The sequence below is a fragment of the Rissa tridactyla genome, chromosome 1, assembly GCF_028500815.1.
Source record: "Rissa tridactyla isolate bRisTri1 chromosome 1, bRisTri1.patW.cur.20221130, whole genome shotgun sequence".
Taxonomy (NCBI): Eukaryota; Metazoa; Chordata; class Aves; order Charadriiformes; family Laridae; genus Rissa; species Rissa tridactyla.
Window position 1 is genome coordinate 33210492 of NC_071466.1, and position 24897 is coordinate 33235388.

General features: G+C 47.2%; 1 protein-coding gene and 1 long non-coding RNA gene across 3 annotated transcripts; one reads left to right on the forward strand and one right to left on the reverse strand.

Annotated features, from left to right (window-relative positions):
* Positions 1-13056: 13056 nt before the first annotated feature.
* LOC128913624 (uncharacterized) lies at positions 13057-15946 on the forward strand. Its single transcript, XR_008468022.1, has 3 exons — positions 13057-13379; positions 15233-15429; positions 15588-15946. It is a non-coding gene; the product is annotated as an uncharacterized LOC128913624 (long non-coding RNA).
* A 2488-nt stretch (positions 15947-18434) lies between these two features.
* On the reverse strand, positions 18435-23032 carry MLNR (motilin receptor). 2 transcript variants are annotated; one of them, XM_054211553.1, is made up of 2 exons: positions 22185-23032; positions 18435-20150 (listed from the first exon to the last, which is right to left on the reverse strand). In XM_054211553.1, exons 1-2 carry the CDS (start codon positions 22942-22944, stop codon positions 19993-19995), a joined length of 918 nt encoding a protein of 305 aa, XP_054067528.1. In that variant the 5' UTR covers positions 22945-23032; the 3' UTR covers positions 18435-19992. The 2 variants fall into 2 exon arrangements, with proteins under 2 accessions (XP_054067528.1, XP_054067518.1); XM_054211543.1 differs by having other exon boundaries at positions 18435-20275.
* Positions 23033-24897: the final 1865 nt, after the last annotated feature.

The window sequence follows — 24897 nt, forward strand, 5'->3', positions numbered from 1 at the left end:
GGCTGTAGATGGAGTCTGGAGTGAAGAAAAAGAGGAGGAGAATCAGCTGTATGTTGCAGTCATTAAAAATAAATGCCCAAATCCTTTTCCAGGAAATAATTCTCCAAGAGCAGGCTTTCAGAAGGAGCCCGGTGCCCACAGAAGGAATTCAGACTTTTTGCTTGTGTTCATGGGTCAAATCTCTGGACAAGGCTGTGGAGAGATGAAAAACAGACAAGGTACTAGCAGGCAAATCTGCTGCACAGCTGAGGTGATGTTAATGTCCCCTAATTAGGTTGCAACTTGGGTTTATCCTCCTTTTTCTCTGGTGAAGAAATGCATGTAGGATTCAAGGCCAGAAGGTTTTTTACCTCCCTGGGAACTTTGTTAGAAATAATGACTGTTCAGAGGAAGATCTGAAAATGCAGCTGAAGTTGCCCTTGTGACGTTTCCAGGAACGTTAAATCAGGATGCATTCGATGGTAGCGCTGAAGTAGCTGGGCCTCAATGGAGAGGCCGAATCACCCTGTCTTAGAAGTGCTGGCCCCAAAGTTTGCACTGCTTGCCAGGGAAACAGTGCAGCAAAAGTATGCTTGTGAAAGTCATCTCCCCCTGAAAGTTATGGTTGTGGGCGTTTGTGCAAGTGTCATGTTTAATATATTTTAATTTCTTTGTACTTAACTCAGAGGTATTTGTCTGCTGCCTCATCTCGCCACTCCTAGCAACTGCTTGTAAAACTGTGATGTTTGGGTCGTGTTGGCTCTGAACAACTGTGGTTAACTGGGAAGCAATTTTGGCCGTCTCGTGTAGTGGCCAAGAATATAGTTTTAAGAGTTCAGTGGTGTTTACCCTTCCAGGAGACTGCAGCTACCTGCCTCGACAGGTCAGCCAGACTGGAAGGGGGTCCCAGAAAGTTATTTTGCGCAACAGGCAGCTCAGTTGCAAATGGTGCAGCTGAAGCAAGAACCAGAGCCTCTGCTACTATGCTTTACTTTCTGGTGTTATGAGGGATGTGGGGTTTGTGCTCTGGTAGAGTTTATTCAGCTTTCACCATAGGCGTCTAGAGGGATCAGCCTTCATTAGTAACCTTGGCTGAGCTTCATGGTCTGTATAAATCAAGGCATCTACCTATGACCTATGGATATTTTGACCAGAGCCTTCGTGGTGGAGTGTTTAATGTCTCTGCCACTTTTTCTAAATATCAGGGTATGTAAAAGCTTCTCTGTGGCTAAATTTTCAGAGATAAATCCATAAAGTGCTGTCAAGTATAAAAAACCAAAATAATTATTTGGAGACAGTGATTATAAAATTCCATCTTGAAGAGTTTCAGAAGTGAGTCCTAGACCACCTAGACTAAAAGGACTAAAAATGACTTAAAGGATTCCCGAGGATGTGACCTAAAGCGATATAGAATCTTTTGTGAGTCTCGAATGAAGTCAATATAAGTCTAGAAACTAGATGAGAGCATGAATTAAGTTATGAATTGTTTCTTTTTGAGGATCCTTTTGTTTCCTGTGTGGCCTAAACCAGATTCCTTTGCTGTTCAAGTTACTGCTTATTGCATGACTATCTAAGATGAAATTTTTTCCCATTTGGAAAAATTCCTTTCTAGACCCTGTCTCTATGAAAGACTACAAAATTACGTGTGCATTTTCACTTACCAATCTCCCAAATTGCTGAAAACAGAGGAGAGACATTTAGTATTAAAATAGACCTGCAGCAAGCTAAATCTGTTGGGTAACACCTTTCAGTATCATCATCTCCTGGTAACCCAAACTCAAATGTTGTAGTGGTTTTTTTTTTTTTCCACTGCGTTGGAGACTCAGCTTCTCACACAAGTACCTTGTTGATTTGGATCACAGTTTTTTGACTTGTGTGCCTAACTGGTTCCATTCACAGCTGGGGATGGAAGTGGGGTTTTCAGAGGTCAGCAAGCCTAAAGTAAGTGTAAATAAACTTCACAATAAGTTGCAGTTACCTCACTGTGCAGGAGTCTTCCTCATAGGAGGTGAGGCAGCACAACTTACAGATGTGTCCCATCCTGTGCTGTTTTTTCATCGAGTTCTGATCTTGAATTTGAAAGCTCTCAGTGTATCGGGACAAAAGGATTTGCTGCTCCTGTTTGCTTCGCTCCAAAAGCTGCAGTTTAAAGCTAGAGGGCAGCTGATGACAGCATCTGTGTGGAGCATGAAGAGGGCGCTCGCTTACTTCAGGACCAGGAAAGACCGCATCGTTCCTGAACATCTGTCAAAAGGAGAATGGCACCAACCCTAATGCAGAAGGCATCCCTGCCCAGGGACTAAGTGTGCTTTTTTTGGCAAAATATCCGTAGAGAAGAGGATGGTAGAAGAACATAATGAGGAAAAAGGGTTCTTAGGCTCACTGTCCCTCTTATATACAATTCAAGACAATTCTGCCTTTCCAGTTAACCGGTACGTTAGCCTCAGAGCTGCCATTTCGAGTATGTCACTTTGCAGGTCAGCAAGAATTTCTGGGTGGGCCGTTTCTGCTGGAGAAACCTACTGCTTCTTTTGACAGCTGCAGTTTGTTGCTGCATCTGTGTCTTAAAAACACAATTCATTCAAGTGATTAATTGCGTAACACCCTCCCCCCCCCGCCTTTTTCTTTACTTAGCAGACCCATTTGCTAGGATTTCTCATTTTTAAGTGCCCCCGGAAGGCTCATGTCTCTGATGTATTATGTTTTGATCTGGTAGGTGAGAGAAAGGCCGTTCCTAAAGCTTGCTCTGCCAAAACGTCCTGTGGAAGTTGTCATGTCAAATTGTCACATTGATTGTGTTCTCAGACCTTTGACATGTTTCCATTTGTGAAGGTACCTTGTGATACCTTCAGTGCTATGGAGCTGTTTGATCGTCTTGGCTGACAAACTCAAGGATTTTATCCTAGTTAATATCCATTCAATATAACAATGTTTACTCAGAATTTGCTGGGCTTTTCTGGTGCTTCTTGTATTACTGTCAGTACATTTTTATACCCTCATCTTGATGGTATCCATAGACTGAGAATCTCATTCCTTATCTCATTCCTTATCACCACCTCTTTTGGAGTTGATTTGCTGAGAAAACTGATGCCTGCATCACAGTTACCTGCTTTGCAGTGTCTTTCTGCATCTCTCCACTACAAATAGTAGATCCTGAAACATGGTTTCCTGCACTACCATTCACCCTCTTAACGCAAATGCTTTACACCTACCCCAAAGTCTTAGTTGGAGCATAATGAAATAGAATGAAGCTGATCATCTGTTTGAACACTAGTAAGAGGAGCTTACTGTGCTTAATTCCTAGAGTTTTGAGTCTTTACTCATCTCTAGTAGTTTCACTCTGACCCTTGGTTTGCCTTCTATATTTAAAAAAAAAAAAACAAACCCAAACACAACAGGACACTCCTCTTAAAAAGTTTTATCAGTGAGCTATTAAACTTCACTGTAACAGCTAGGCCCGTCAGTTCATACAGGAGATATCTGCTATTTGTTTGTACCATGCGAGTACAACAAGCTTCTCGTTCTATCTCTGCAAGCCATGTTTAAGGAGTTTCTGCTGGTGATATGTTTTTTGACAACTCATTAGAAGAAAGCTTTTGTGCTGCTGTCAGGCAAAACCAGATAACGTCCTTCAGCCTCATCAGTCTGTTAAGTACGAAAAAAATCTGTTAATCTAATAATTGAAATAAAATCAAGCAAGCAAACTGTCAGGAATTAATTACATTAATTAAAAAAATTAAGACAGGAAAATAAATCAATTTATAAGGAAGATGGCAATTTCTTCCTTCCAGTGCATTGCATTAAGAAGGGTTGTGTACCTGTAGGAGGATAGGCCCTCACCTAGGGACAGAGGCATCTGCAACACATCAGCTCAGCCACTGAGTGGTGGCTTGGAGCCACTGAGCCACAGCTTGGTGCTCCAATGGAATGTAAACTGGGAGTTCTGATGCTCCAGACTGAGAGTCAAGCTGGTGCTCTGATCTCTGCAGCTGCCATGTTTCACCTCTGCGATGGGTGCACTCGACTCCTTGACCAAATTAGCAGTAGTTTGGTTCAGTCTCCAAAGGAAGCAAAGGCCTGGGCCGTAACCAGGCCAAAAACTTCTCTAAATCCAACTTGTCTGGAAACCCTCACAGGAACCGGGTCACATGGTGAGTATTGATGCATATGGGCTTGGAAAGTGTAACACCGACCGTGTGATTAACACAGGAATAGCATAGGTGATTCTTCCAAGACTTACTTACCAAGGAACAAAGGAAGTTGTGGGCACAAGGAGTCTTACTACCTTCTCAATCACAGGTAATTTGACTACAAGCCTACCACTTTATTCCATAAATATGACAGCCTGAGTGAGCCTTCTTTGAGCTCTCCCTTCTAAGCAGCTGACTGTACAGCGCTGATCTCCCCTTTAGCTGGGACATCTCTCAATGTTACTCCTCGAGGCTGAAAGGCCCCTGACCAGCTGCAGCTCTTTGGTAAGTGGCTGGTATCACACATAACCTTGTATTATAGTGCACTAAGATTTTTGTATTGGTAAGTCTGAATCATTATTATATACTCTGCAGTAAGTAATAAGAGTGAATGTTGCTATCAAACTGTAAGTGTCACTTTCATAATGCCTTACTTCAATAAAACCACTTTTGCTGATACCTTTGGCAGTGGTTCATTACGTGGTCTAATTCCCCCCCGTGACAAACTCAGATGTCTCTGCTTTCTCATGAAGCTGTCCCTGTGCCTAGTTTGTGTATCTGTTGGGAGCAGTAGAGGGTAGATGTTGCTATATAGTGAGGGTGTCTTTGCTTAGACACAGTAAAGACACAGTGTTGCTCTGGTATCAGAAAGGCAATCAGTTTTGGATCTTGCTAAGGTTATATTCAGCAGCTGAGTAACGAACCGTTTTTTCACCAAGCCATATTAACTGCATTTTATACCCATATTATGCATTTAATCTGCAGTGCTATCTGAGGTTCCTTCAGATACTCGCATGCGCATACCCACACCTTTGCAGATATGACGGGAACACAAGAATTTATTGAGGCATTGCTACTGTGTTAATTAACACAAATTAACTTTTTAATTCCCAACAAACACTCAATGGTGTCCTAGGCATCAAAGTGTCACGACAGGATTTTATGTTACAAAATATGACTTGGTAAAAGATTAAAAATAAACCTTTCAGAAGTGGCTGGGATAAATGGCAAACATTTTCCATGTGTTTAAATTCTTTTAAGAAACTGTTTGTATAACTCTGATACAGATAACAACCCGGATATCACACAAACAGAACCTGTATAAATGACCTCGGAACAGACAACAGAGTGCTTGCTTTATAAAGCAGTGTACTGAAGTATGCACAGTAGAAAGGGAAACATTTAGAGTGTGTGGTGGCAGGAGCACGATTTGTGACAGTGAGATGCTGTGCAGGGAAACCTGCCCCATGCAGGAGCCCCTCTGAGAGCCCAGTCCTGGGGGCATTACCAGGGGAACGTGATGGGGTTTCAGCCGATCTCACAGGCTGAAACAGCACATTGGCTATGCCTGGATTGCAGTATAAGAGCAATCTTTCCAGTGGCTGTAAAAAGAGTGCTTCACTGTTTTCTCAGTTTCCATCTATATGGCTGCTATATGGTCTTTGCAGGTGGCCATGGTGAGGGTACGGGCATGGTGGGTTTTGTTGGACGCCTGAGATCCATGGTGCTGTGCAGGCTGTGCCTGCTACAAGCTTTTAATATAGATTCTGGTGCTGAGCGTGGCTGTCCATAACATGGCACAGAGCTTGGGCATCATAGAATTGTCAGGGTTGGAAGGGACCTTAAAGATCATCTAGTTCCAACCCCCCTGCCATGGGCAGGGACATCTCCCACTAGATCAGGTTGCTCAGAGCCCCATCCAGCCTGGCCTTAAAAACTTCCAGGGATGGGGCTTCTACCACCCCTCTGGGCAACCTGTTCCAGTGTCTCACCACCCTCATGGTGAAGAACTTCTTCCTAACGTCCAGTCTGAATTGACCCATCTCTAGTTTTAATCCATCCCCACTAGTCCTACCATTACCCGACATCCTAAAAAGTCCCTCAGCAGCTTTCTTGTAGGCCCCCTTAAGATACTGGTAGGCCACTATAAGGTCTCCTCGGAGCCTTCTTTTCTCCAGACTGAACAACCCCAACTCTCTCAGTCTGTCTTCGTAGGAGAGGTGCTCCAGCCCTCTGATCATCCTCATGGCCCTTCTCTGGACACGCTCCAGCACGTCCATATCCCTCTTGTAGTAGGGGCTCCAGAATTGGATGCAGTACTCCAGGTGGGGTCTCATGAGAGTGGAGTAGAGGGGGAGAATCACCTCCCTCGACCTGCTGGCTACACTTCTCCTGATGCAGCCCAGGATACGATTGGCTTTCTGGGCTGCTAGTGCACACTGATGGCTCATGTTGAGCCTCTTGTCCACCAGCACCCCCAAGTCCTTTTCTTCAGGGCTGCTCTCAAGCCAGTCACTGCCCAGCCTATATTGGTGCTTGGGATTGCCCCGACCCAGATGGAGGATCCTGCACTTGGTCTTGTTGAACTTCATGAGGTTGGCATGGGCCCACCTCTCCAGCCTGTCAAGGTCCCTGTGGATGGCATCTGTTCCCTCCAGCGTGTCAGCCGCCCCACACAGCTTGGCGTTGTTGGCAAACTTGCTGAGGGTGCACTCTATGCCACTGTCCCTGTCGCTGACAAAGATGTTAAACAAGACCGGTCCCAGTACTGATCCTTGAGGGACTCCACTTGTCACTGGCCTCCACTTGAACATGGACCCATTGACAGCCGCTCCTTGGGTGTGGCCTTCAAGCCAGTTCTTTATCCACTGAATTGTCCCTCCATCAAACCCATATTTTATCAGCTGGGAGACCAGGATATCATGCAGGACAGTGTCAAAGGCTTTGCTCAGGTCCAGGTAAATGACATCAGTTGCTCTCCCCTTGTCTGTTGATGTGACCTTCTCATAGAAGGCCTCCAGGTTTGTCAGGCATGATTTGCCCTTGGTGAAGCTGTGTTGGTTGTACCCAGTCACCTCTTTGTTATTCTTCTGCCTCAGCAGTGCCTCCAGGAGGATCTGCTCCATAATCTTACCAGGCATGGAGGTGAGACTGACTGGCCTATAGCTCCCTGGTTCCTCCTTCTTTCCCTTTTCGAAAATGGTGGTTATGTTTCCCCTTTTCCAGTCAGTGAGGACTTCACCAGACTGCCATGACTTTTGGAATATAATAGAGAGTGGTTTAGCAACCTCATCCACCAGTTCCTTCAGTACCCATAGGTGTATTCCATCAGGTCCCATGGACTTGTTCACTTTCAGGTTCATCAGATGGTCACAAACCTGATCTTCACTTACAATGGGCAGTTCTGTCCAACCCCTGCCATTGTCTTCTGTGACTCCAAGAGTGTGGCTGGAGCCCTTGCCAGTGAAGACTGAAGAAAAGAAGTCATTGAGAACCTCGGCCTTCTCCATGTCACTTGTCACCAGTTCTCCCATTTCCTTTCTGAGGGGGCCCACACCTTCCCTAGTCGTCTTCTTACCATCGATGTACCTATAGAAATTTTTGCTGTTTCCCTTGATCTCCTTGGCTAGATTTAATTCTAACTGAGCTTTAGCTTTTCTCACCAGGTCTCTTGCTGCTCGGACAGCTTCCTTATATGCCCCCCATTCTAGCTGTCCTTTCTTCCGCTCCTTGTAAAGATTCTTTTTGTGTGACAGCGTGTCCAGGAGCTCCTTGTTCATCCAGGCAGGTCTCCTAGCATTCTTTCCTGCCTTCCTCTTTGTTGGTATACTTTGCTCCTGGACACGGAGAAGGTGATCCTTGAATACTGGCCAGCTGTCCTGGGCCCCCCTTCCCTCTAGGGCTTTGTCCCGCAGCACTTTGGCCAGCAGATCCCTGAAGCAATCAAAGTCTGCATGCCTAAAGTCCAGGGTCGTAAGCTTGGAACACATCCTCCTAGTTGCCCTGAGGATCTTAAATTCTATTGCTTCGTGGTCACTGCAGTCAAGGTTATCCCTGAGCCTCACGTTGGTCACCAGCCCTTCCCTGTTGGTGAGAACGAGGTCCAACATAGCACCTTTTCTTGTTGGTTCCTCTGCCATTTGGAGGAGGAAGTTGTCATCTCTGCATTCCAGGAACATCCTGGATTGCTGGTGCCTTCCTGTGCTGTCCCTCCAGCAGATGTCAGGGTGGTTGAAATCCCCCACGAGGACCAGGGCCTGTGAGCGCGAAGCCACTTCTATCTGCCTATGGAGGGCCTCATCTGCTTGGCTCTGCTGGTCAGGTGGCCTGTAGCAGATCCCTACTGTAACATCACCTTCCCCTGTCTTCCCTTTAATCTTAACCCATACACTCTCAACCAGCTCATCGTCCTTCCCAATGTGGAGCTCCATCAATTCTAGCTGGTCACTGATGTAGAGGGCAACACCTCCTCCCCTCCTACCCTGCCGGTCCTTCCTAAAAAGCTTGTATCCCTCTATCCCTACACTACATCCTAGCTGTGGGAGTCATCCCACCAAGTTTCAGTAATAGCCACTATGTAATGGCTTTCCAGCAGCACACTGGCCCTTAATTCATCCTGTTTCTTGCCCAAGCTGTGTGCTTTCGCGTAGAGGCACTTCAGCTGGGCTGGCCGTGTCACCCTCTTGCGTGAATCCCCCTTGATTCCCTTGGGGTGTCCCGGTGCATCATCCCTGGCTTGCCTCAGGGCAACAAGTTGAGCGCCCTTACTAGGACTCCATCTCTCTGCCCCTGATGTGCTGCCCCACTGTTTGTCACAGGCAAGCATGAAATTATTGACCCCTTTCCCCTTCAAATCTAGTTTAAAGGTCTATCAATGAGCCCTGCCAACTCCTTCCCCAGAATCCTTTTCCTCCTCTGGGACAAGTGCATCCCATTAGCTGCTCGCAGCTCTGGTGCCTCATATACCAAGCCGTGATTGTAAAATCCAAAGCCCTGTCGATGACACCAGTCCCGGAGCCACGAATTGACCTGTTCACTCCTCCTATATATTCCCTCATCCATAGCTGATGTCAGAGGGATGGAGGAGAACACAACTTGAGCTCCTGATCCCTTTACCAGTTGCACTAAGGTCCTGAAATCTTTTTCAGTTGATTGTGAGCCTCTCATTGCGGATCATCCTGTCCACTCTCCTACCACAAGTCACCCAGCCTGGCTTCCATGCTCTCGCCCTGCTGCAAGTGGAGACCAAGGATGGTAGTGCTGAGGTGAGAGGTCCAGGCCCAAGGGCTTGGCTCCTGGGGCTGCTTTTTGGCCGACAGTATTTCAGCTTCTGAAATCCTTGCTTTTCCAGGAGAATGTGAGACACTTCTCTTGCGGCTTGTCCTGCTGGGCAAGCTACAGGGAGGGTAAAAAGGAGAGAGATGAACCAGTGACCTTGTCCAAAAGCTTGGGCTTTAAGTCTCTGCATCTGACTCTGTCTTTAGCACTTGCTGCCTTTTTCATCGCTCTGAAAAACAGCAAGATTAGGAACTGTGTAGAAGTCAGTTTGATGGCAATGAAGACAGTGTCTGTCAACCCCACAAAATGGGGGCAGCAAAAATGGCTGCACAAACCCTCCACCTCTCTCCTGCTGTAAAAGGCATGGGTCTTAGTCCTTCCCTTGTGAGAGGAGAGTTCAACGTCCTGCTGTGCTGGAACCGCTGGTAACTGGGTTACGAACCATGCTGGTCACCCAAAGTTGCTAGTGATGCCTTTTTCTTCCTCCGAACAGGGCCAGGCTTGTGCTGACAGCCTGGAAGCAATCGCTTTTACCCACAGATGCTTGGAGTCCAACGCTGGCCTGGTTATACTTTCTAGAAAATAACAACCACTAAGGCGCGGAGGACATGTCCTACGAGGCGGTGAGCATCCCTTGGCTGCGTTGGGGTTCCTTCCAAATGGGACCAAGCACTAGCAAGGTCCTTGAGATGCTCAGCAACCACTCCAAGTTTACTCCAGTGGCTTGAACATGAGCATAAGGTCTTGTCTACTCCACGCCACCACCCTGCCCAGTCCAACTCCCAGACCAACTCATTCACAGTCCAACTCCCCTGAGCTCTGGCATGGGATTTTGTTCCCTGTCGCTTGTGTGATAAAGCTTGTAATTTCTATTGTGCAAATATCCCAAAGGCTGCCCAGCACAAAACCAGCACCCCATCTGCTCTTCCAGTCTGCAAGCCAACAGATGCAATTTCTTTTAATATTGTCTTTTTGGACATTGGTTATAATGCAGTGATGTGTGCTGTCAAATGGTCTGACTTTTATTTTTATCCCATTCCATAACAGAGATTACCTGTCAGTTTTTCTTACTGCTATGTGTTTCATTTGACAGTTCTGCCCTGTGTTTTGGTGGCAAGGAGGCAAGAATTCAATTTTGTTTCCCTATTTAGAAATAAATGCAGTATTCCTAAAGCCTAGATTAAAATGAAATACATTTGATACTTCCACATGGAAAAGTGTCCCGGAGACAGATTGCCTCTCGCACACACATGTACTTGACAAAGCAAGAAGTGTCTGAAAAGAAGGAAACAAATTGAAAATGAAGACTCTGGCTATTACAAGCTCCCGTCAAGAGCTGTTGTTTCTCAACAACAGCTGCAAAATGGACTCTGGAGATGAAATCAGTCAGTGAAGAGAAAATACGTAAGGAGGGAATAGAGCACACAAGGAAGAAATGAGGCTGGGTGGGTCTCTTCTGTGTGGTGGAGGGGTTCTGCTCTATGGGACCACCTCCTGCTGCTCTTCCTGTGCCTTCCCCTGGCTTGTCTCAGCCAGGGTTGTTTTCAATTCCATCCTCCTTTCCTTCCTTCCCATTCCTAGGTTCTGCAGGAGGGATCTCCACAACAAGCAGGATGCTGGGGTAAGTGGATGAGGTGATTGTCTTGCACAGATAAGGCTTGTCCAGGTCAGTCCAGCAGGCTCTGATGAAGTCTGAAATGGAGCGCTGTGAAGAGGCAATGCCTACAAGCCTCACATAATTTCCAGGGTCAGGAATGCTGTCTGACTTGGTGTCAGCAGAATTGAAACCCTGGCTTAAGAAAATGTTCCCTGTGCTGTGCTCAGCTGCTGCAGGAGAGGGGGAAACCCAGCCTCTCTCCAGATTCCTCCTCTTTTTCCACTTCTTTGTGGACAGCCCCTGCTTTCACAGTGTCAAAACACAGCTTGCCTTTGGGGTGTATTTGTGTGGCACAGACAAAGTGCAGACCTAAATTCAAATTAGGGAACTGATTTCCTTGTTAAGATGGGCAAAACTTGTTGTACAGGAGCTACACATTTGTTGGTCCTTACGCTTCCCTTTATAATCAGTTTAGCTGCAGGCTGGTCCATGCTGGTATCCTTAATTTACAGCAGAAGCCGGGCCGTTGGTTTTTTTGTTTGTTTGTTTGTTTTGGGTTTTTTTTTTGGTTTTGGGTTTTTTTTTGTTGTCGTTGCTTTCAAAGACTTCCTGGAATTGCTTTGCAACTTCTGCAGAGCTTCAGAGTGCAGAAACATTGCAGAGTGCACGGATACCCCCGATATACCAGCAGGCAGGTACTGAGTCTTGTGGAGCTGTCGTGGGCTTTGTGACACTCAGCAGGAGTCTGACATCGCAGCCGACTTCCTGAGAGCGCTGACAGAGATGAGCCTCTTCTGCTCTGGCAACTATAAACCCATTAGTGACTGGGAGGGCAGGGTGTGAGGGCACCTGGGGTCCTGCCTTGCCACATAGGGTATCTTAAATAAGTTTGGGGTGGGGGGGGAAGTTACTTTTATACTTTTGCTGCCTTTTCTCTCCTGCTCTGGCCAGGGTAGGTGTCATCTCTGATACGGCGACTGCACCACCCCCCAGAGGGATCTGACTGCCTCGTGTTGCATCCATACACTGGTGGCAGTTCTCCTTGCATCCCAGATAAATACACCCTCTCATCTGGCTCGTGTTTCTGCCTCTCTACTGGTTTCAGGGATTTCTAGGTGACGCCTCTCACGTGGGTTCACTGTGCTGAATTTGGGCTCTTTGTTGCTAACGGCAGTGTTTTTGGTGAAGTCCCAGACACCATTGTAGTACATTACATTGGACTTGTACCCAGCTCTGGCTTTGGTTTGGAGACTTTTCAATAAGCATCACACTAAAGGTGAGTTCTTAAGGAGAGATTTGAAGGATGATGATGATCAGCTTTGAGCGCATTAGGGAGAGACCTCTTCCCAGCCATGCAGGTGGGCTGGGGCAACAAAACTATGGTCTAGGAACTCCCTTCACCCACCTGCAGCAAGTGTGGATATGAAGGTGGGCATCACAGGATGCTTGGCAGCAGTGTCAGCCTCTGTATAGCAGAGAGAGATGACTGGCAAATGAGAGCAAAGCCATGAAGAGCCCAAAAAGTGACTTTTATTTTTGTTTACTTTTATTTAGTGTTTCTATTTGAAGTTCTCAGTCCCCAACAACTTTGCTGGGGATTGAGCACGACTTTCCCCTACCTCCATGTCTGCCAGGGTCACCAGACTTCTTGGTTTTAATCTTCACTGCACTTTAGGAGTCTCAGGTTTTGCTCACTTAATTGAGGTGTATCTATTACTTTTTGACTCCCTGACAATCATAGAAATGACCTATTGCATTTAAACATGTCTGAGAGATTGGTCGAGGACTCCTCATGTTTTTTGCTGTGCTCGGGGACGCTTCATCGCTCTTAGAGGATTCCCCAGAGGGTTCATGGAGTCTGAGAAAATCTTCCCTAAAACTATGTTCTACCCTATTATTTCTCAATGTACCTCAATGTATGGCATTGAAGAAATGGTAACCCAGAGTTCCGTGGTGTCCTATAGTTAGGACAACTTTCCCCTTGAGGCTGGACAGCCCTTCTCTGAGGCAGCGAGGGAAGCCACGAGCCCCCAGCCTGCCACTGGGGCTGGTGAGCTCAGCTGTGCCGGCCACGAAGGGAAGGGGAGTGAGGGGTCTGAGTGAACCTTGGGCACCTCAGGAGGCTCCAGCTGGCCCATCACAGCAGGAAAATGTGAGGTGAGACCTCCCTATGGAGCAGCCGGTGGCTGGGATGCGAAGATGCAGCCTGAGCTGAACATTGACATTGTTGGAACATCCCTGGCTGCACCCAGGGGATGTGCTGGGGCTTGGGGGTGGCTGTGGGGTGGGATGAGGAGACCTGCAGCTGGTTGTCTACTGGGGCACTCCTGGAGTGACATATGTTTGTTTTCCTTCATCTTCTTTTCAGAAAGAAAAATGGGTCCAATGAGACAAAATGTGTGACACTGAGATTTAAACCCAACAGACAAGATCGAGGGAGGCAAATCTGCTCCCAGCAAGAGTCTTGAGTCTTTCTAGGCCTCTTAGTGCTCCACGCTGAGACCCTCTGGTGACAGCAAAAGTGGAACCTCTGGCTTGAGACCAACTGAGTAGAGGTGACTTTGTTTGCTGGCTCAATTTGCCTTGAAGTGTCATGGGAAGAGACTTTGATTTTCCTCTCTTGCCCTGCCTTTTTTCCTGAGCTACGCTCGGTCCTGTGAGTCCCAGGACAGTGTCCACGAGCGGCTGTGTGTCAGGATGGGACCCATGTGCAACAGCTGCTCTTCCAGGGTGAACTTTCCCACCTCTAACTGCTAATCCAGACAGAACTGAGATTTGTTGTGGCTGCTGGGAGTTTGAAGTTGGGTTTAGTGCCCCAGACCTGAAGGCACATAAAGCAAGGGCTTCCTTCCTCCTCATCTTGGGGAAAAAAAAATCTACTTAGCCCTTCTTAAGGGTTAGTCTTTTTTTTAACACCAGCTTTGGTTGGTGTTAAAAGCTTTAAACAATTTTAACACGAGCTCATCCAGGCTCGTGGCTGATGGGGACAGGCTGTGGTCAAGGCATCTGGCTCACCACCAGCCCCTGGTAGCCTGGGCGAGACCCTTGGCAGAGGTATTTGTCACAGACAGCCTCCGAAAGGGAAATAAATGAATCCCTCTGGTGAGTCCTGTCTGGAAGGAGGAAAGGGAAAAGGAGGGAGAGCAGACAGGGTTATCCGTGCTCCACAGCGAGGGGAGGCAGATGCCAGATGGAGTCCAAAGGTGGAGATAGAAGTAGGGGGGCTCACCTTGGAGAAGGGGTGGCATGCAGAGGGGGTGATCTGAGGGGAAGATGAAGCAAGTGAGAGGCAGGAGAGAGCGTCAGCCCCACTGCTCTCTGTCTTCTCCCTGGGTATATGCCATTGGACTTCTGCTGTCCAAGGGGGCCTGGGAGCCCTCAGCCACTCTGAAGAAGACTGAGGTGAAGGGTAGGGGAGCTCTGCCCCCGGCTGTGGGGGACTGAGGACAGTGACTCTTGGATGTGGCCGTCCCCAGGATGGATGGAGCAGTGGGTCTTGCTGCTTAGAGCTGCTTCAGGAGGAGGTTCAGAGCTCATCTCTGTTAGGTATGTCCCCACCTGGTCCTCCACTTTCTGGTCCAAGGCTGGCTTTTCTAAATGCCGTGGGAAGCCACTGACTTAAATGCAGTGCCTGGAGATTTGTGTGGCCCGAGGAAGCACTGGATGGCATCAGATATTTAGGGTCACCAGAGGATAGGGACACTGAGCAGCAGTCAGTGTTGCTTTTGCTGCCAGTGGTTGCAGGCTCATTGGGGTTCCATCAGTGACATCTGGGTAGGTTCCAGAGAGCCTTGGTCACTTGGTATTCACCCCGTTATTGCAAACCCTGCCTGCCTTATCATCGGAGACACTGAGCCTGCATCAGCAATAAACAATACACAACAACTGGATTGAGCCTGTGGCATAGTGGAAATGCTGTGCTTTGCCCCATGAGAAAATGTGTTAAGCTCTACTGGTACAAAGTGCCTGAGAGGTTTAATTTCGTATCTGCCCCCCCCAGCACCTTAAATGCAAACCTTGCCCCCAGGTACAGCATTTTCCCCCTGTTTTCTTTTGAGCTGCAGAAAACCCCCACCAGAGCTCGAGTACAGCATCACGGTACCCAGGGGCATATAGTAACAGCAAACCAGTCTGTAAATAGTTCCCTAAAGCAGCGGGGATATATCTATGGGCGCTAATTTTAAGACAAAAATGGCTTCTTTTGGTGAAGTTAAGCCTGTTCCTACATCAAATAGGAGGTGGCACCGCAGGGATGCTGGGGGTTGTTCCCATCAGGCTCGACTGATCCGAAGCCAGTGCGATGTTCAGCTGGTTTAGCTAATTCGGCGCAGTTTTGGTCACACCTGCATCACTTTATGCCCTGCTCTTTTTCCACTTACTTTGTATCATCTCTTTGTTTGAACTGCAGAGATGGCCTTAGGCTTTGTGTTTCCTGTGGGAGCGATGCAGCACAGTACCAAATGGGATTTTAAGGGGAGGAAGAAAACACGTGTCCCTGCTCCTCTCCGTTTTGGCAAGACAGCTGCAAAGTGCCTTTGGAGACGGCATCATTTTAAGCAAGTAAAAGAGCAGCTCTGAACTGGGAAAGTCTTTGTTCACCAAAAGGTCAGTTGCCGTGAGCGTGCCAAACCCTTGTATAAAACAGCGATGGTGCTGAGGTTCTGGTGCCCCTCTGGCTAGTTGTCTCTTTATTTTATTATTATTTTTTTAAAATTCTAATTGATACATTGAAAACAGACAACAAAAGCCTCTTTTATTTTCAGACCCAGGCCAGTGCCAGCCAAGGGGAAAGCCCGTGATAGGAGAGGGCAGGTGACACATGGAGGTTGGTGAAGGAGGTGACAGTCCCCTCGCCCTGCCCTGATGACAAAATCCCACAGGCAGTGGCAAGCGGGGAAGGAGTTGCCCGTGGGATGCCCCAGCGCCGCTCTGCACAGCCCCGAGTGGGTCTTTGCTGCTGCCCCGGGCTCTTCACAGCATCATGCTTTCTCCCTGGAAGGATCCTGCAAAGCCAGTGCCGCTACCCGGTTTCTGGCAATTACTTTTTGGAATGGCAGCATTTGGAAGCCGATCTTTAAAGGTTTAAATTCCTTGCAGGAGATGCCCTTGGAAGAAAGCTTGTTTGCTTGGTTCACAAGACTTCCAAAGAGACAGGGGAAAGGAAAATAGGATTTGTTTGTCTTTCTGTAATAAAGCACTGTAGAAGTCTTTGTAAATTGTAAGTCAATTGGTGAAAAACCAAATGCAGATGCTCCACAAGGACCAGAAGACCCATGTGTTTCCAGTCCAGAAGAAGTTTTAGTAAACTGAGTACCTCATACATTTTGTACATTTTGCTGAGTGGGAAATAAGCGATGAACCTTGAAGTGTCAACTTACTAGGAGTGAAAGCTGCTTTGATTCCCTCATAAGATCAGGCTATCCGATTAAATAGAGGAGAGAAATATTGGTTCTTACAGTAAGAAACAACTAGTTTTCCATGTGTCTTTTAGAATAGAAATTCCATTTTTTAGAACAGATTTTTAACAGCTATGGTATAATTTAGATAGTCTAATATATATTTAATTTAGAGTCATGTTAAGTGAAATGGTGACGTAGTGTTATGCTGCAAATGTAAACGAAATTACATTACAGCCAGGGAGTATCATACCCCAAAATTATTGTGGAGTTATATACACCACGTACAGCTGTTTAATGAATATGTAAATTTAGATAGAAAATAGGAAGATTGTCAAGAAGTGACTTTCTGGCACTTGTCCTAGCATTGCTGGTTGCAGTGGCTGCTGCTTTCCCCATTTCTGACACACTGGGATCGTAAGCATGAGAAGACTTGACTTGTTGGAATGAACCTGGGTCTTAGCCACGGCCGTGCTTAACCGAAGCTAACGGAATATACAAACGTGTTTTCCCAATCACTTCAGCAGCTTTGTTTATGCCTGCTTAAGGGGACGGCTTAACAGATGTGACAAACTACTGACTTAAAACAGGCATCAATAAACTTATGAAGGAGTCACAGCAGCCTTCAGAGCGGGCTCCCGGGAGGCTGGACACGCAAGCAGCCGGGGGTAGATCTCGTTCTAATGATCTATTAATCAGAGACCATCACTGTTCTTTCTCTGTCACAACTGTTTAGACTGTAAAGCTTTCACAAGCTTTATGTGTCTGCATCAAACTGGTAAGATTTCGCAGACGTAGCCTCCCTGCTAGGGAAGGCTTTCCATGGATTTTCCGGGTGTCTTTTCTCAACTTGCCGCTGAGTTACCAGCTCTTTCTCTTTCTTTTTTTTTAAATTGCGATGTTGGGCAGTGAGTGGTGGGTGTCCGGTAGTCAGTGAGCATTGCCTGAGGCTGCAGGTCCCTGAGCGAGTGGGAGAGGCTGTGCCGCAGGGGACCGGGCGAACATCCCCCCACTTTAGGCTACGGTCCAGGGGAGGACTTTCCTTCCGCTCCAGTCAGAAAAACCTGTTCACGTGTTTAAGAATGAACGGGTTTAGATCCCTTTCAAACTTCAGGTGGTTAATTTAGGTTTAACATCTTCTTAAGCACAATCACGTTCTAACAAGTCTCCAGGGTCAATCGTGGGCTGTGTCACATCACGGATTTTCCTTCCTGTGCGTTTCAACGTAATTAAGTGTTCTCATAAGACACAGAGTACCTCAACATGCTTTCTTCTTATCATCCATTCTTTGTGCTTTTCTTTTAAATCCCCCAATTTTCTCTCTCTCTTAAAAATTACAATAATTTCTTTCACTCTGCCTGGCAAACTTGTTCTGCACCTCTAGTCCATTTTCCCTTATATTTTTATAGCCTGTAGAGAAGCTACTTCTGAAACATTTCTTTTCAAGATAGCCTGAACACAGAGTTCCTGGGAATAAATAAGACAGTGCTATTTTTTTATTTACGACATCCACTACGGACTGCCAGAGACAGCAATGCCAGGCCTGGTTAATTCTGAGGAAACTCCCCAAACTCCATCTCTGTCCCAGAACAAAGGTGGCAACAGGGCATTAACAAAACGGCACTGCAAGCTCACAAATGCGGTGTGCTGCCTTGTTATTCTCCTAAGCGTGCGAAAGGGATGTTTGTTACAGGGATACAAATGACTTTCACGGAAAACCAGACCATTTCCAGGGAGCCTCCCAGTGGGGGCAGAAGCCTTCTGCTGTGGCATCTGAGGCTGAGCAGGAGCAGCCCAAGCCTGCAGCTTTCCGCAGAAACACAGTCAACCCCCGAGGGGTGAGACGGGGTCCCAGCCAGGAGGGACAGGGACAGATGACACAGCCACACAGGGCCCTGCCCTGGGCATCCCAGAAAAGGGGACGTTCAGTGCAGCATCCCATTAGGGCATTTTGCTGCCTCCTCCCACTCGCACCTCCTGCTCTTGGTACCTCCGTGATTGCTTTTTGTGGACATTTCTGCTGGGGAAGTGTTTATCTCTCAGCGCAATTTAGTAGCTAGTGATAAAGGAAAAGCCTTTAGCAGCAGATCCCAGGCATGCAGAAGAGGCTGCACGGCTATATATCAATGTGACAAAGCTTTTTTTTCCCCCCCTCGGTCTACATACATTTACAAACATTACTGTTAAAAATAACTTGTCCAAACAAACACAAAATACCAGCTGTTCTTTTATTATAACAGTTTAATGACACTGCCCCCCTCCCAGCAAAAGCAATCCCGCCCAAGCCCTGCAGACGACTGCTCTACCCCAGTCCGAAGCTGGTGGAAGAAGAAAGCTTAACGTGTGTGCGGTGAGCTACGGGTTTTTTTCTGGGTGTAGTTTTTTTTTCAATTCAGTGACTCAGAGCTATGGATTGTTAAAAGGAGAATTGGTCATATTTTTAAAACCCGAAGAAGGCTTGGGTTCAACTCTACCATCTTGAGATCTCTGAGCTGGATGTTGAATTCTGCCTTCGCGTGGCAGCAAACACCATTGCTCCAGCGTGCAGTAAACGCCACTCTTTTGATCCACAGACGTGTTAATTAACAAAAGTTAACAGATAACCAAGGCCAAGCGCAGACATACCACCAGTGATGCTCCTGTAAGCGCAGACCCATGTCATCGATTCTGGTCCAAATTTATCTCACTAAAGCCAGGAAGGTAATGGGTAAAATGCATAGAAACCGGTACTGCAACTCCTTCTAGCTCTTTCTCACAAGAAGCCTCCTTTCTAAATCATATAGTTTAACGTTTGTATTTAAAATCTTTAGAGCAAAATTAACGCGTTGTTTTTTGACTTGCAGTGCAGTGTTATGTTATGGGCGCAGTCCGAGCACGTTCGGTGACAGGTCTCGTTTGTGGCGAGACAGGTTAACTTGGCATATTATTTTTGTGCGCAGTACGTACTGTGATGCAGTGGGGACATACCACCGCTAACATTTATCAACACTGCGCGTCTGTCACGAGGAAGTGGTCAGGAGTATCTAATCTCTTACAGATATAGGGGATTGGTTGCTAGTATATAAATAAGAGACCTTATTTGATCGCATGGGTCAGACCAAGAGGGTTAAGCCCAGAGGCTGCTGCGCAGAGGAGACACTTTCCCAAGGGAAGAGTCAGTGAAACTGCCTGGAAAACTCCCATTCACAATTACAGGCCAGCTACTAAAATATATGCCCCCTTTTTCCAAGGATGTTCAGGCTAGTGGGTGATTTCTTTTGCATCCATCTCCTTGCAAGACTGTTTTTTGTAAAACCTCGTATATAAGCAAACCATTTTAAAATGGCAAAGGCTGTCTGGGAGTTTACCTGCTACTGCACCCACGCAAAGCTGCTGCCTCAAACTCCCTCCTCCTTTGCGCTCCTTGATGTTAGGATTTTTAGCAAACACTAGAAATCGCACAGAACACATGCAATGAACAACATGTAATAAACTGAAACCACAGTTTCACTGGCAATTTACTCCAGCTTTTCCTATTGAGCTTTTCCTATTCCTATCTTTCACGGTTGCACATCATTTACACTACTTTATGGTCTCTGCTTGCTCCGTTAACAAAAATACAAGTATTTCAAGTATTTCAAAATTCAAATGGTGACAAAATACCACAGGTCCTGACAAATGTCCATCCTTTTTGCGACTGTCCTGTGAAAAGAAAATTCCGTTCCTTGTCAGAGAACGCCTGGAAAAGCACGGGGCGCAGGCTCAGAAGCTGGTGGCATACTCGTTTCTTGTGCTAGCGCTGGTCTCTGTGTAGCCACCAGCGTCTTTTGTTACCGTGAAAGCCCTTTCTGCAGCTCGCTGTGGCAACAGCAGCTTGTAGGCTGCTGCCCTGTACTTCTTCGAAATGAGATTGTAGAGGATCGGGTTGATGGATGCGCTCAGGTAGAAAAGCTGCAGAGCAAATATATTAAAGTACTGGGAGAACAGCATCATCCTGATGTCCCGGGTGTTTATAAATATGATCCTGCCAATGTGGAAAGGCAACCAGCAAATTACAAAGGCCAGAACCACCACAGCTATAAGACAAAATAACACATGCGACAGTTAAGGAGCGAGTTAACTTTTCAACCATCCAGTACACTACATTTTACGTAGCTGATTTTACAAGTTCTTCTAACCGGCACAAATGATACATAGAAATACGGCATTAAATTGTTGGAAAATCCCCATGAAAATGGGAATAGCAGCAAGTCTGATGGTTAGTCTTTGGATTAAAAGGTAACTGGTAAAATCTTCAGCTAAACCACAAGATGAGAAAAATGTGAACAACCAACAGTGATGTAACAGCCATATAATAACATCGGGCACAACAAAGATTCTCCTCGGCAACGTCTGTAATGCCGTGAATGTGATACGAAAACGAAAGTCAGCGTAAGAGCTGTTTTTGTGGAAACGCACGGCAGCTGCAGTTGCCCCAGAGCTGTTCTTTAACACATCCACATTACTTAAAAAGCCCGTAGCGCGAGGGCTGAACCTCAGTCACCCAAGCTCCCACTGAATTCGCACTATTGTAACGGGATGGCTACTAAAATACAGACTTACAGTGTAGTTGGTCTATTGATTTTTTTTCCACTGGAGCTCCTAAAGGTATCCCCAGACAATTACTGCTGGAGACAGATATTTGACTAGATGGATCTCTAGCCTGAGTCACTCCAGCTGTTCTCCTGGTCTTGTGTGGCGTTTTAGCACCAATGCAAACAAATATAAATACAAACACTCTGGCAATGGCAACATAGCAGAAGCAGATGAGAAACAATTAAATAAGCGTATTACCGTATCCATATTTTTAAATTATTTTTGTTTATAAATGCACATAAGTAAATAAATGCTCCATTTATGGAGCATTCGTGTTTCTCAGAGCTCAAAAAAAAAAAGGCATACAGCCCAAGCAAGTTTATGCCTGAAAAACATCACACATGTAGTTCTGCTGGCTCTTTGAGATAAGGGGGAATCGGTCTGGTTCAGTGGGTTCTAAGGAGATTGTGGACACGGCTGTTTCTGTTGGAAAACCTTGTGCCTACTCCGATGTAAATACCTTCCTCAAATAAGTTAGCAAAATGTACTCTCTCTGGCTTATTAGTTTCTGTCCTTCATGCTACACTATTTCCATCCAGCTATTTCCATCCTTGATAAAAGAAATCTCCCATGTAGCATGTAAAACCTTTGCAAAAGGTAGGAAAATAAAATAACCAGGGCATTTTGTTTTGTGCTCATTAATCAATAGCTGGATTTCTTTTTCGTTTCCTTTTTTTTCCTTCAGATCGGTCACTATGTACAAACTTTAAAGCCCCAAGGGTAAACTGTGATCTTTTAACTTTCCAGAGCCTGATGCTAAGGTAATGAATGTATCACTAAGAAAATGAACTAAAAATTAACACCATCCTACAACAGCAGGAAGTGCTTTGCTATTATGTGATTTGTCTGCAAACAGCTCGTAAGGGTTAAGCTGCTGTTTTTCAGACTGCCTGGGCAACCAGTGGATTTACTCCGAGGAGTAAGACTGCTAAGAAAATCAAACTTTATTTTTCAGAAGCAGAAATTTACCACCCAGAGGTGCTGCTGCCCACTGGAAGAGACTACTGATGGTACCAGTTTTTCTGAAGTTGCAGACTACCTTGTACTTGGCTCTGCCTGCTAAAATTCAGAAAAAAGGGTATTTCTACAGAAGGCAGCCACGCTGCTGGCTGTACAATGCTACACCAGGTGAAGCCTCAGCCCTGAGGGAGCGAAATCCCTGCCGTGGCAGTCCCTAGGAGCACTGGAGGGCTTGGCAGCGTGGCTGGGATACTCCCTTGTGCTCTCCGTACCCTGTGCAGGAGCTGTGAGTGCTTTGTCCCCAGCCCTAGCCTCAGCCCCAGCCCCTCAGCCCCAGCCCTAGCCCCAGCCATGGCCCCTAGCCCGAGGGGTGATGGAGGAGGGACTCACCCAAGATCTTGAGGGTCTGGCGGTGCCCCTTCTCCTGGAGGACCGTGTTGGGGCCCCGCAGGCGTGCGTTGCTCCGCCACAGCTCCCGGCCGATGAAACCATAGAGGACGTTGAGGCAGATGACGGGCAGGACGAAGTAGGAGGTGGTGACCCAGAACATGGTGGCCAGCAGGCCGGACTCCATGGCTTGCAGGGTGGGCTTGCACTCCCGGCTGTCGGTGTGGTTGTCGGGCTGCTCCACGCCAACTAGGAAGAAGAAGGGGCTGGCGGAGAGGAAGGCAAAGGCCCAGAGGGCACCGATGACGGCCTTCACTCGGCGCTTGGTGACGACCACCTTGGCCTTGAGGGGGAAGCAGATGGCGAGGTAGCGCTCCACGGTGAGGGCGGTGATGTGGAGGATGGTGCAGTAGGTGCAGCCCTCGCTGAGGTAGTGGGAGAGGCGGCACAGCAGCTGCCCGAAGATCCAGGGCCGGGAGCGCCACAGGCGGTAAAGGTCGAAAGGCAGCCCCAGGAGGATGAGCAGGTCCGAGATGGCCATGCTGCCCAGGTAGAGGTTGGTGGTGGTCTTCATGTCACGGTAGCCATGGATGACCAGCACCGTCAGGACGTTGCCCACCACGCCGACCACGAACAGCCCCAGACAGACGGCCGTGACGGGGACGAGCACCCGCACCGGCAGCGCCAAGCACAGCCGCTCGTCGCAGGGCGGCCAGGGCCAGTGCTCGCCCTCGCTGCCGTTCCCCCCGCCGCCGTCCCACATGCCGACGGCGAACTCGGCCGCCTCAGCCCCCTCCGCCGCCGCTGCCAGGCGGGACGCGCCCGGCCGGGGGCAGCGCCGCTTCTCCGGCCCCGGCCCCGGCCCCGCCCCGCGGCGGGGGGCTGGGGGAGGAGGGGCGCCCACCGCCCCGCAGGTAGCGCTCCGCCCCACCGCCCTGAGGGCAGCGGGGAACTGTCCTGAGGGGTGCGCGGCACCGCCGGCCCCCCGCCGTCTGAGGGGAGCGGAGCACCACCACCGCCTCGGCGCCCTGCGGGGAGCCGGGCACCGTCCTGAAGGCAGCGGACCACTGCCGCCTCCTCGCCGCCTGAGGGGAGCGGGACACCGCCGCCGCCTCGCTGCCTGAAGGGAGCGAGCCGCTGCCGCCTCCCCGCCGCCCTGAGGGGAGCTGGCACCGCCGCTCCCCGCCGCCCTGAGAGGAGCGGGGCACCGCGGCCGCCTCGGAGCCCTGAGGGGAGCGGGGGCACTCTACCCCCGGCGCCTGAGGGGAGCGGGGCACAGCCGCCCCCCGCCCCAGGGCGGCCTCGCCGCCGGAGGGAGGGAAAAGCGCTGCAAGCCGCGGCGGGACAGGCCAACAGGACGGACCGACAACAGCGAAAAAGAATGATGCTTTTATTTTCCACAGATTTTTCTTTTTTTTTTTAAAGATACTTTGCTACATAGTTTATGTATTTTCTATATCAGACTATACAGGTTTGTCTTCATGGAGTCCGACGTTGTACAGTTGTAAAGTGATATGTTTGGTAGTGTATCTATAACGTTTTAAAAAGTTTAGAGTTTTTCTTTTTTTTTTTCCTTTTTTTTTAAATTTATTTTTGGAATGTACAGTATATGAGGTAAAATTAAGATTACATTAAAAACTGTCTTCAATGCAGTAATACGCACTGAGGCTCAAATGGCAAATACACTATTAAATGACTATCAAAAATAGGAGCTCATTTGAATTTTACTATGAAAAACGTAAGTCACTGCAGATTAACTGTAGTAACAAATCTTACCATTTTAGACATTCAACCGTAAGAAATCTCTGGGCTGTTACACGCCACCTCATTTGCACTGCCAAACATGGCACTTTGAAGAAGGTTCTAGAAAACATCAGTTATCGCGGTATCCTGCGGGAAGGTTTCAGCCTATACGTACAAATGACAGATTCGAAATAAAATGTAAACATACAGTACATTTTAAAGACAGATCGTTCTCGCCACGTGGAGGCCAAGTTCTTCACCAGTTTGTTTTTTTTTTAAAAAAAAAAACCTAAAAGCAACATTATTCTACAGCACAGATCATTGGACGTATAAACAATTACAATACATGCCCGTTCTAATATAAGAGAAATTCTTCAGAGATCTTCAAAGCACAAGACAGAGGTTCCTTTTTTTATTATTATTAAGACCGACAGAAGTGTTTAATACCATTAAAAATGCTAAACTGAACACAACTAGAAGTCATTAATGATCCACTATCTTGTAACTCAAATAAATTAAAAGTAGCTAATTACAAAGTGTATAACAAATAACGTAAGTGTGATGTGACAAGGAATTTTTTTTTTCTTTTAAAGATAAGTTTCACTACAAGCTTTGTGTCACTGGCAATCATTGACATCTAGCAAGATGTTCAATGGGATACTCGATAAAATTCAGTCTGGTCATTCAAGAACTCACAAATGCAAGCTCACAAAACATTGATGAGTTATGCAATTGCAAAGTGCTCTAATGCAACATTAACTACATGCAATCAACAATTTGGTACAGTATCCAAAGAGACATTACATTAAACATTAGGATCTCAAGAAAAAAAGCAGCTTTTAAGTTTTCTGGTGCAAATTACTACACTTCGTCTTCGGATTTGGTGCCCCAAAGAAAGAAAGAAAGAGAGAAAGGAAGGAAGGAAGGAAGGAAGAGAAAGGAAGGAAGAAAGAACAAACGAGGAAAAAAAAGA